The sequence below is a fragment of the Talpa europaea genome (genome assembly GCF_964194135.1).
Source record: "Talpa europaea genome assembly, chromosome: 13".
NCBI lineage: Eukaryota > Metazoa > Chordata > Mammalia > Eulipotyphla > Talpidae > Talpa > Talpa europaea.
This window is the reverse complement of record NC_140080.1, coordinates 379,357-392,158: the sequence shown is the minus strand read 5'-3', so window position 1 is coordinate 392,158 and position 12,802 is coordinate 379,357. Positions and strand designations below refer to the sequence as shown.

At 38.4% G+C, this 12,802-nt stretch overlaps 1 protein-coding gene across 1 annotated transcript; it reads left to right on the top strand.

The window, feature by feature from the left end:
- Window positions 1–144: 144 nt before the first annotated feature.
- On the top strand, window positions 145–10,977 carry TRMT10A (tRNA methyltransferase 10A; the record flags this gene model as incomplete). The annotated part of the gene is made up of 7 exons (XM_084252281.1): window positions 145–329; window positions 1,465–1,627; window positions 2,302–2,373; window positions 3,589–3,663; window positions 7,146–7,295; window positions 9,353–9,458; window positions 10,757–10,977. The coding sequence occupies 7 exons, from the start codon at window positions 145–147 to the stop codon at window positions 10,975–10,977; spliced, it is 972 nt and encodes a 323-aa protein (XP_084108407.1).
- Between the last annotated feature and the right edge of the window lie 1,825 nt (window positions 10,978–12,802).

Genomic DNA, 12,802 nt, shown 5'->3' with positions numbered 1-12,802 from the left:
ATAATTATCTGAATTTGCATTTTTATACATTGCTGACACTATAAGTTCTACTCACAGCTACTGGTCACTGATTTTTTACTTTTTATGTGTTTGTAAATCTGTTTAAGTCAAATATTGCTTTTCAGTTTTCAGAGGCACCAAATAATGTCATCTGAAATGTTGCCAGCATGTATTGAAGCGTCTAATGTTGAAAGAAAGCAAGACTTCAGTCAAGATCCAGGAGAGAGCCTGAAGCAAGGAAGAGCTGAAGAACTAGAACCAATGTCTAAACGACAAATGAAGAAACTGATAAAACAGAAGCAATGGGAAGATCAGCGAGAACTCCGCAAGTATGTTTCAACATGCTAAGTGAAATAAGGCGGTAATATATAGAGAAACCAAACTAAAGGTCAGATAAAGACAAGCTTAAAAATTACCCCTTGAAAGCTGACTGGAACTGGTGCATCCGGAAGTAGGAGGAGTGGGGAGGGATAAAAACAAAGGAGGAGGAAGCCCAGTGGACTGCGGTGCTGGACTGTGGTGACAGCACCTGAGGGGGAGGGATGCCAACAGCAGTGTAAGCCACCATGACCTCAAAATGCCAACAGCATTGTAAGCCACCATGACCTCAATTTAAAAAAAGTACCACAATAAAAACAAAAAACCCAAAGTGCTTAACTGTACTTCTGTCAGAAATGTGGTGTGTTGGATCTAGCATAGCTCTTTGACACATTGCAAGTATTTGTGTTTTTATGTTTGAGGCTATACATATTGTTTGCTAAAGCTGTCAGTTGGCTGTAAAAACTGTGTTTTGAATTTTTTTTTAGTAGTATGTTGAAGAAATTACACTATACATTTTCTCACCCAGAACCTACTGTGAGTAACAGTACCATTTGTAAAATAATTGACATAAAGAATACAGTTAGTATGCATGTGGTCAATATGAAACAAAAATGATCACCTCAGAGACACCAAATTTGGGCCCAATATTGATTTTGCTAGAGCTATTACAGAGTTTGGTGAGAGCTGGTAGGCTAAAGCTGTCATTTTATAATACCAAATTTTACTGGAAGAAAATAAACTATGGTTGATGAATATTAGAGAAAAAGAGTATTTTTTTTCTTTACAATTTTACTTTGCTCTTTTTCTGTATCATATATATGTGGCTTGAAAATTATGTAGAGGATGATGAAAGTAAAATTATAAACTCTCAAATTTACTCATTAGTTTTCCTAATATAGTATAATACTAATAATAAATGAAATTATATTGTGAGGATTTGTATGTTATTTTTGCAAACTCTTCCTATCTAAAGTTTTTAGAATGACTAGATTAAATTGGTGATATTTGACCATTTTTTATACACAAAAATGGCAATGTTACATGATACTGCTGATTTAAGCAAGTAAGTGTATTTCTATTTGGAAGTCTTGTGAATATCTGAAAATAGAAATAACAAAAAGTTATTTCAATAACTAATTTTAGACAAAAGCGGAAAGAAAAGCGCAATAGAAAGAAATTAGAGCAACAGTGTCAACTGGAATCAAACTCAGATGGAAATGACAGAAAACGCATCCGAAGAGATGTTGCTCACAGCACCATCCGCCTCATCATCGACTGCAGCTTCGACAGCCTGATGGTGTTAAAGGTACTGTGACTCTGGTCAGACGAGTCCTATAAGTAAACTGAGGCTTCACAATTCTTTATAAGTAATATCACCATGATATAAAACTGTGTACTTGCATGAATTTAAGTCGTTTTTAAAAATCCATGCCTTCTAAATTAAACCAATATGTTGCTTATTTTATTTATTTATGAACAGAGGTAGGGGAGAGAGAGATGTAATAGATTATAAAGCTCAGTAACTGTATTAATCATAAAGATCTGTGGGTGTTTTTGATACTTATCCTAATCAAAAATAAGAAATGTGGTTGACATAATTATTTTTTATTCAGTAGTTTGAGAAACCTGGTCATTTGAATAGTGTTGTGAAGAGAACATGCATTAATTGCCTCCCAAACAGTTTGGAAGTTATGAAAATAGTAATAATAGGACCCTAAGAGTTTGTTTTCCTTTTGTGTCTCTTAAGCATAAATGTTTTCATGAACTAACATTTAAAATGGATATGAAATTAAAATGTGTCACACAATATTGATTCTACTTATGTTAGTACATATGGAAATTATCAAAGAGGACTTACATTTCAAAACAAAAAAGACACCTGTCGTTCATCACTTCTGCTTGTTTTAGTCCACCAAGATTGTGGAATGCCCAGAGGTGGTTTTGATAATGCTGCTTTTAAAAATGCCCTCTGTTTCATAGGACATAAAGAAACTTCATAAGCAGATTCAGCGATGTTATGCAGAAAATCGGCGAGCACCACATCCCGTGCAGGTGTGTTTGAGGAATTTAAAGCAAACTCCTGTCTCCTTTTCAGTCTTCCACAGCAGAGGCGTAAATAGTCCCAATTGTCTTTACAAGAATCTTAAAGATAATCTTCCATAGAGAATAAGATGCCTGCTTAAAAAATGTTCTGGTTGTCTATTAAAATATTTTAAACATCTTTCAAGTCATTCTCCAATACTGCCCCATCATTATCAGTCTGGCTCGTGTGGACTGCTCATTGCATTGTAGGAGAATGTCTTGTAGAAGGATAATCCCTTCTGGAAGGTGCGGGAACTGCTCCTGCCTTGTGTGTGCTACAGTACCTGTTGACGAGGTTCTTTTTTGCTTAAAGGATTTTGAGTCACTGGTAATTTTGAAAAGTACTTCCTTATTTCTTTAGAGTGAGGGAGTAATTTGTGAGTTAGTTGACTTCTGTAACATAGTCTTTTTTTTTTTTGAGATTTATTTATTTATACAAGAACCAGGGTACAGGCCAGATGTGTGGGAGGGTGAGAGGATTCACCAGAGACAGAGTGGGGAACAGAACAGGCGGATCCACTGAAATACACTGCTGAGGGGAGTAGCGGGCGAGGCAGGAGAGGTCTGCTGCGCCATGTGGGTCTCTCTCTGGCCGGCTGGAAGATGGAACTCATGCTGCAGAGGCTGCGGACAGCTTCCTAGGTTGTATCTTAACCCCTTCCACCACCAGGGAGACCCTAGAGTAGAGTCTTTCTTTACTGAAGTTGTTTAAATTCTAAGTGACCAAAAAATCAACACTGGCTCTCTGATATTAAGAACCGGAAACGTAACATATTTTTAGTTAGATATTTGCCTTCTATCAAGTGATAATTATTTAACACTTTTACATTTTCTATTCTCACCCTTTAATTAGACTTGAAATAGGTGCAAGGATTCCTTTTTCTAAAATCGAAGTGAGAAACTTTGCAATGGTAAAAAAAAAAAAATAACCGGTGCCAAGAAAGGAAATGGAAATGTGACATGGAAGCAGGGAGTCTGTAGGAAGAGGTTCGTTGCCTCCTTGGAAAGCGGGATGAAAATGTAGATGGAATATGGAAGCCAGTGGGTTGTGTTTTACACAATTTTTTTTTTCTAGAATGAGAATATTTTGTGTTTCTCTGATGGTCAGATGAGTGATGAGAACAGTGACCTATTGGGCTTTAATGGTCACTTGTTTTCTCTCTGTGCCTGTCAATCTCTTAACAGTTTTACCTGACAAGCCATGGAGGCCAGCTGAAAAAGAACATGGATGAGAATGACAAAGGGTGGGTCAACTGGAAGGTAATTTAAATACATTGATTCTCACAAAGTTCCAAGTATGTTTATGCTTAAAGCTCTGTGTTTTGTCCATAAAATGCTACTAACTGCAGGAGTCAGCAGTCTAAACTCCTCGTGCATGCCCACACACAGACCTAAGGCCTGAGTGGGAGCTGCTCAACAAGAATTGTCTTTTTGTACTTGCTCCTGTTCGGTGTCACCACGTTATGAACAATTCTTTAAAAATGTAAACAAAACGTTTGACAACATATGTGATAAAATGCTGTGCTTTTCCTGTTTGTGGCATTATAATTATGGAATGAAAAGTACAAAATATGTGGAGTAGTACCTAGCTCATAATCAATTGATCAATAGGTAATAGTGGATTTTTTTTGTTTGTTTGTTTGTTTTTAAGAAAATAATGAGGTTAATACTTAGAACTCCTAAATTCATCCCTGAGTAAAGATCAACTTATGATTACCTACCACAGAAAAATTAGTTAGAGTTTCTCTGCTTAATTTTAAATCTCATATTTAGTCATCAAAACAATACCTTTGTAATTTGGTTTGATTCCCAGTTGTTTTTTTTTTCCCCCTCATGAAATACTGTTAAAATTTTACTGGTAAAATTGAAATGTACTTCTAAATACCCAGGATATTTTCAAACATCTGGCTTTCCTGAGTCCCACAGGTTTCCTTAGAAAGTATCATTGTTGTTGGGCAAAGCATCTAAAAGAACCCTATGAAAAATGCATTATTATTTAAATTATGCAAGCTACACAATCGTGGTTATAAAACAAAGCAAATATTACTTTTTTTTTTTTTTTTTTTGTGGGGCCCTCGCCGGCAGCTGGGTAATGAAGTGGCACTGCAGAGGCTGCGGGCGGCCTCGCAGCCCAGCCCTCAACCGCTGCGCCACCAGGGGAGGCCCTAGTATTTTCTTTTTTGACTATAGTGTGTTTGTCATTTTGTTTACTTGTTTCTTTTTTTCCTTACCACCTTTCTCCCTCCCCCTAATTGTTAGTCTCAGAAACCTCACTTCTTTTACTGGTGTCTCCTAATTTTTATAAGTATTTTGCCTTTTAGTGTGTTGAATCATCTGTATAAATGTCCAGTATTTGTTTTTGTCACTCTGACTTGCTTTATTACATTGTTCCCTTGAATTCCTTCTGTATTGTTGTAAACGGCTGCATTTCATCTTTCCTCATGGCTGAATAATATTCCATCGTGTGGCTCTATCACATCTTCTTAACCAGGTCTGTATCAGTGGAATTGGGGTTATTTCCATTTCCTAAGGCATGTTGTGATAGACATAGTAGAACATACAACGTCGTGAGTTGGTGATTGTATGCTCTTTGGGTAGCTGCCCAAGAGTGGGATTGCTGGGTCTCTGGCATTTCCATTTGTACCTTTTTTAAGGTAAATCCGGATCGCTTTTCAGAACGGCTGCACCAGTTCACATGCCTGCCACCACCATAGTAGGGTTCCTGCATCCCCGCGTCCTCCCCTGCACTTGTTGGGGGTCTTCTTAATATGTGCCTTTCTCCCAGCTGTGAGGAGTCATCTCACTGCAGGTCCTCCCTCTGTCCTTCTCATTGGAAGCCCTACTGCACAGATCTCCATGTCTCTGTTGAACTTCTGGGTACACCCCTTAGAAAATTATTGAGATCTGCTGTTCATTTGTTAATGGGGTTGTTTTTCACTGATAAATTGAGTAAGTTTTTTTTTTATATTGTAATATATTATCTTCTCCCATTCAGTATGATGTCTTTTTTAGTGTACTTATATTTTCTTTAACTGTATAAAATCTTCTTAATTTTAGGTTATTCCAGTTGGTTATTTTTTCTTTTAGTTCCCTTGCCAGAGGGATAGCATTCCTGAATATATCTTTATTGTTGATGCATTTATTTCTATATATTTTGTCTTTGAAGATCTTACTGCTAAGTCTGATACACCTTGAATTTATTATTGTGGATGGAGCTAGAGAGTGATCCCACTGACTTTTAAATGTATTTTTAAAAGAAGGGAAAATTTTAAAGGGGTTTATTATTTTCTCAGTGAAACAGACTGAACATTGGAGGGAAGTTCTAAAATTGGAAGTGGACTGGGTTCTGTTTCCTTCCCTGTGGTGCCCACTATCCATGCATGGCTATTGTACTTTTGAGATGTGACTGGTCTGAGTCCAGTAAAATACAGATCGGATCCCAAAGACAGTGTAAAAACAGAATATAAAACTTCTTGATAAAATTCTGGGTATGCTGGTTTGAATGTAGTGTATTATTAACATCACCTACTTTCACTTTTTTTAGTGCGGCTACTAGAAGATTTAAAGATTAAAATTGTATATGTGGCCATATTTTCCCTGTTGAACTAAACCATTCTGTTATTTGCAGTTATTACCAATAGGTTGACAATTTCCTTTTGAAGTACCTCATCCTATTCAGGGAAGCACTAGATTCTTTTACTTTCTCACAAAGCCACTTCTCAGCATAACAAACTTTCCTTCATATTCATTAATCTCATGATGATTGTATTTATTTTATCACTTACCTGTAGTATAAACATTTTCAAAGATATTAAAATACAAATCTAATGTTTACGCCTGTTTTCCTAGGAAATAATGTACTAATTTAGAAGAGGCATACTTCATTAGTTTGTGGCTTGTTAAATTTTTTATTTATACCACCAGCTTTCCAGAAAGATGTGAATTTTTTGATCTCTAATTTTTTAGGTCACCCGGGGTCGTTTATAAGGAGTATGTTTATAATACGTAATTTTCTAGAAAAGTGGTTGTTTAATAATCAGTAGATTATGTATTCTAAGTGAGAAACCTCCTACCTCGTGTTTTATTTCTTAAAAATTCTTGGGTAGATGCCATGAGGTTCTGGTGATGCTTCTCCCTTTATTCTTTCAACTGTAGTTTCCAAAATTTTGATTGCCAGTTGTTACTTAATCTCGTATCTCTCACCTGGCAACTTTAGGGAAGGTGATTTCAAATGTGCGTCATTATAGAAACAGATACTTCGAATTTATTAAATATAAACTGTTTCCTCTTGATGATTTATGTAGAGGAAGTAATTGGAAAAGGCATTCTTTGGAGAATAACTGGCAAATATGTGACAAAAGTATATTTGTTTGGTAGAATAAAGTTAGAAATATATGTAGCGTCACATTCCAGAAAGACTAAATAGCTAAGTTAAGGAGTTAGAATTTGTTCCTGTAAAGACGGAGCATTGCAAGTAGTGTCCTCAGAGGATGAGCCTTGTCGTTGCATGGAGCTGCGCCTGCTGGGGCCTGACACACCAGGAGAGCAAGCCCTGGGGAGGCCACTTAAGTGACTGAGATGCGAGGAGACGGGGCAGAAGCAGGTTCAGAATAATACATGGATGATGTTCTTTCAGACACTCCTGTGTTCTGGAGTGGGTTTGTCTGGAGAAAAGAAAATCATTCTTAATCAGTTTTCACAAAATCTTATTAATAATAACATCAATCCCCTGTGTCTTAAAGGATATCCACGTCAAACCAGAGCACTATCGTGACTTCATAAAGAAAGAAGACCTGATTTATCTTACATCAGACTCTCCTAATGTCCTAAAGGAATTAGATGAATCAAAGGCCTATGTGATTGGAGGACTAGTAGATCACAACCACCACAAGGTACTAAGCTTGCGTTAATGCTTTTGCTCATTCTTGAAATTGACACTTTTCTTGATCCTAACAGTGAAGCTCATGATCTTTATTGTCTAATATATTTTAAGTCACCTTCCTAGCTGATCAAAGCATTTCACATATATTAGTTTCTTAACCCTCACTCCATTATGAATCTACATTTTACACACAAAACCTAGAGGTGAGGAGAAACTACGTTTGCAGTCAGTAGCAGTAGGTGACAGAGCAAGCATTGTAGTCGGGCAGATCATTCTGAGGCCCGCAGCTTCAGTGATATGCTGTGTGGTAGGAGAGGCTGCTGCTACCAACTTCGAGGTCATTAGCAGTCAACAGATTTATACCCAAACTGGTAAACTTTTAAATGTGATATTTTTATCAGAGGTGTTTTCGGTTCTCTTTATTTTTTTTCCCCCATCTCTTCCCACCTCTTTATTCTTCTTCAAATGAAAAATTGCAGAAATACACTTTCTAAAAGAAAACATCGGGCCTCCCCTGGTGGCGCAGCGGTTGAGCTCTGGGCTGCGAGGCGGCCCACAGCCTCTGTAGTGCCGGTTCATTCCCCAGCCGCCGGCGAGGGTCCCACAAAAAAAGAAAAGAAAAGAAAAGATCATTGTGTTACTTTGCCAGCTACTTTGCAGCACAGTAAAATCAACCCAGGTAAAGCACAATCATGTTTACTGTGTGTCTGAGGAAATGTTGTCAGCAGAATAATGTAGGGACTAACTTGTCATTTTTAATTAGCACTATTGTGCATAAAAACTGTCTTCAGTGTCGGAAACGTGGCTATCGGCCTGTCCAGCGTGGTAGCCATGGGGCAGCTGAACACATAAAATGTGCACCATGTGATTAAGAACTGGCTTGGCTTTTTTTTTTTAGTTGTGATTAATTTGAGTTTGTTGTCAGATGTGGCTGTAATTGGGTGGTGTCGTGGGGGATTTTACAGAATGATTTTTATGTAGCCTTTTTAATTTTTCTTAGTGGAAAAATTTTGTTTCTTATGGAGAACCAGTTTTTTTCTCTCAGGATGTATTTCTCGGAACTAAAATAATTCTGATTCCAAAAGCATGCAAACTCACAGTTTATTTATCCCTAAAAACATGCCATCTCATCGTGGAGGAATTGAGCCACTCTTCCTCCTGTTCTGTCTTGTGGCTCTTTTAGTCTCGGTTAGACCAAGTTTTTTTTTTTTTTTTTAACAATTTTTTTTAAAGAGGCACGTATTTTATTTATTTGTTTGTTTGTTTTGTTTATACATGCACTGGGTACAGTCAGAAGCGCGGGAGGGTGAGAGAATTCACCAGAGCCAGAGCGGGGAGCAGAGCAGGCAGAAGGACCGAAGGACACTGCTGAGGGGAGCAGCGGGCGGCAGGAGAGGTCTGCGCGCCATGTGGGACCCTCCTCCGGTGGGCGGGGAGCAACCAGGGATCGAACCAGCGCCGCAGAGGCCGCAGGGAGCTTCGCAACCCAGCGCTCAACTGCTGCGCCACCGGAGGCCCTCGGTTAGACCAAGTTTTAAGGATTTTGTTGTACAAAAAGAAAATTTATATTCATCTTTCTTTGAATTAACAGGAAAAAATTAAATCACTTTTCAACTCAGACTTACATTTAATTTGTCGCATGTTTGTGCTTCTTAGTGTTACATGATTAAAACCTAATTTTATCCTTAGGAATGTTATGGGAAGAGTGATGGTGCTTCTTTGAGAATTTGGTTTGAGCGAGTGTGTGGAAAGGTGACAAGACATTTGCTACTGAGGCCTGGCCCAGTGTTTTCTCTGGTTCTTCCACTAAGGAGCTCTGTGACAAAGCAGGGAACATTTGCCTTGGTTTCTTCATTTGTAATTTAGTTAAAACAAGTATCCTGAACTGTCGGACTGTTCTGTTGCCAAGAGAATGTGAAAGACACCCAGACACTTGCTCATGCGCACACACACACTCATTTCTTCAGCTAATACTCTGAATTAGTCTTTCCTAAATATTATGTATTGTCATAGATTTTGTTGAAATAATTTAATGTTCTAGTCCAAGTTATAGTATCTTTGTTTTAGGGACTCACATATAAACAAGCATCAGATCATGGAATTGATCATGCACAGCTCCCCCTTGGAAATTTTGTGAAGATGAATAGTAGAAAAGTTTTGGCAATTAATCATGGTAAGCTATAAGGGGAAACCTGAAAATATACCTGAGTGTACATGATGAAGAATAACACTACATTTAAGTTTTGGACGAGTAGAAAATTCATACCTTGCTAGAAACAGTTGTAAAATGAAATCATTTATAACTTGAATAGTAGGAATGATACATGTATATCTTAGAAAATAGTAAAAATGTAGAAAATTGTAAAGAAAATGAGCTGGACAGTCGTGCGTCTCTTAACGATGGGTATGTTCTAAGATGCATTGCTGTGCACTCTCCTGGTCTGGATGCGATGGCATGTACTCACACACCTGTGCAGCCTCCTGCAAACCTTGGCCGTCGGGTTAGCCCATGGGGACCATGTCGACATGCCGCCTCTGGTGGACGGGAATGTCTTTAAGTGACACACATCTGTGATTTCCCATCCAGAGATACTTAGTATTCACTTTTTGGTGTATTTTCTTACACTGCATAAAGTGGTATAAATCTGAGGTGTTTCTCCTGCCATTTATAGTTTTATTTTCCCACGTCATTGAATTGTTAATGGCTATGTGATAGTCTGTCATCGGAATACGTAATGATTTAACCATTGTTGAATTTTCTTTTCTTTTTACTATATTTAAATTGTAGAGGACATTGTTGGGCCTAAATTGTGGCCTAGACTTTTGCCTTTCAAAAAAATTGTATTGATAGTAGTGATGTTAGTTCGTACTCACAACTATTCATTGAGCTCTTTTGCCTGCTAAACACTTTATAGCAGCCTCTCGGGAGTTACCGAAATGAAATTATTGATTCAAGAAGTGAATGTCTTCTAAGACTTTTGATAGATGATACGTAGTTATCCAAATTAACCCTTCAGCAGTATATTCAAATAAGATTACCTTGGAGACTTGACCCCTAATGTAGACAGTCTGTTTATTCCAATGTGAAAAAACAACAAAAACAGGCAGGACTCCCCAAATGAATGGCTCTTCACAGGAAAGAAACCTAGATCAGTGCTGACTTCCCTCCTGTGCCAGGCTAGCACATGAAAGCTAGAGAAATGGATGAAGATGGAAGAACAGGGAGGAGAGGGCAGAGGTCCTCTCTGCTGACGGCAGTGGAGCTGCCTAGTTCTCACGGGCAGACGCAGAGCACGTGCAGGTTGGGAGTCTGGTGACAGGCTGTGACGGCACCAGGAGGCTCCTGTCAGAACACAAAGTTGGTATCAGGGCTCCCCGGTGCCCTGTCACAAAAACACAGTATAGTTTAAATGCAGATGCGACATTGTGGTGAGTTGGCTGAGAAATGTATAGAGTCTGTCTCTGTTGCAGTGTTTGAGATTATTCTGAAATACCTGGAAACAAGAAACTGGCAAGAAGCGTTTTTTACTGTCTTACCCCAACGGAAAGGAGCTGTTCCCACAGACGAAACCTGTGGAAGTGTTTCCAGTGACCAGAAATCCACCAGGGTTGGAGGTGGATTGGACAGTGATTCCAGTGAAGAGCAAAATAGCAGAAATGAGCAAGATTCACCTCATGAAGAAGAGAAATAGGATAAAGACGACCGCACCACATCTGTTGTGAAGATGTCTGTTTCACACGAAGGTCCTCTAACTTTTTATTTATTGTTTTGTTTTTTTAGTTGAGGGGAAATTAGGAAAAAATGAGGTACTTTATAAAATATTCAAATTGGAAGAAAATTTCATTTTCTGTTGTAAATTTTTTAAAAACTTTTTACAGCTAAGTGATAGCAAAATTTTTGTTGTCGCTTAAGAGGATTTAAATGGGTAAGTCTCTATAGTTTTGTAAGGCTTAAAAAATAATTTGAGAATTTTACTGCTAAGTCTTCATTCTCTTGTTTACTGGATTGTGTTCTTCAGAATGTGCCTTCAGTTTTATGTTTATATTAGTGTCTTTCACATGTTTTGCTTATTTGTGGAGACAGATTATTCACAAATCTCTGTAAGTACCCAGAATGTTGTATGTGGGAGGTTACTTTCTATTTGCAGCAGTTCAGTTACTTCAAAGGCAGATAGTGATTATGGGAATAAATGTCAGATTGATAATCACTTATTTTTTGGACAGTGGAACCCTTTGTTCCTCCTTCGTTCTAAAGCAATTTCTAAAAGGTTATGACTCTTTAATACAGATTCATAATTCTAGTAATGGTGGAAAATTATTTCAATGAAAAAATTTAATTTGGGGGACTAGATTATTTTAAAGCTGTTGAAGGATCACCTTTATCTTCACCTAAACTAAAAAAGAACAGCTTTTAACTGTCCTTGCTTTCCATATATATACTTTGAAGATAAAATATCTGTTGCTTCATACAGTGGATAAAGGTAACTTGGTATGTACGTCTGCCCACAATGATGTAATGCCCACATGAATGTACGCCGGTGCTTCTGTAAATACATGCGTGTGTGAAAATGTGCATGACTGATTCCCTCTTCTGTCCACATCATGTGCGATCCTGTCCCTCGTTGGTGATAGCCGGGTGGAGCTGCTGTACAGCTGCACTATTTCTGTGAATAGTTTGTTGAACAATACTAAGGAAGAGAATTTAATAAAGAGCAAAAATCTGTAAGCGTTGGAACTGGCAGGGGAATACGGGGCTAAAGGAGATGCTTTAGTTTCCCGCTCATCAATGCCGACCAGTTATGCTGCAGGGCGAGTTGCTTTCCTCTGTCAGCACGAAAGTGAGATCTCAGAAGCCTCTGCTGAGTTTGGGTAAGTTAAGTTTCTGTTCTTTTAGTTGTTGATATTTCAAATTATATATACCATTTGATAGAACATTTATTGGTTTTAATATTGATGTTCAGTTTTTTATTTTTTATTGCTTTATTCTTTTTTTTTTTTTATAGAGGCATGTTTTCTTTCTTTCTTTGTTTGTTTGTTTGTTTATACAAGCACTGGGTACAGTCAGAAGTGCGGGAGGGCAAGAGAATTCACCAGAGGCAGAGCGGGGAGCAGAGCAGGCAGAAGGACCAAAGCACACTGCTGAGGGGAGCAGCAGGTGGCAGGAGAGGTCTGCGCGCCATGCGGGACCCTCCTCCGGTGGCCGGGAAGCAGCCGGGGATCGAACCGGTGCCGCAGAGGCCGCGGGCAGCTTCGCAACCCAGCGCTCAACCGCTGCGCCACCGGGGAGGCCCTTTATTGCTTTATTCTTAATAATCGTATTGTTGTCTGTTTAAAGTATGAGCAAGGTGTGTAAATAAAGAACAACCCCTACAATTCTAGAAGGAAAAAAGTTAAACACGGGGAGGGACTCATTAGAGGACTACATTGTTAGTTTTCACTAATTATAAAAGGCCTCATGTCAGCTCCCTGGGGCTGCCAGAGCAAATTACTACAAACTGGGTGACCTGAGAAAACAGA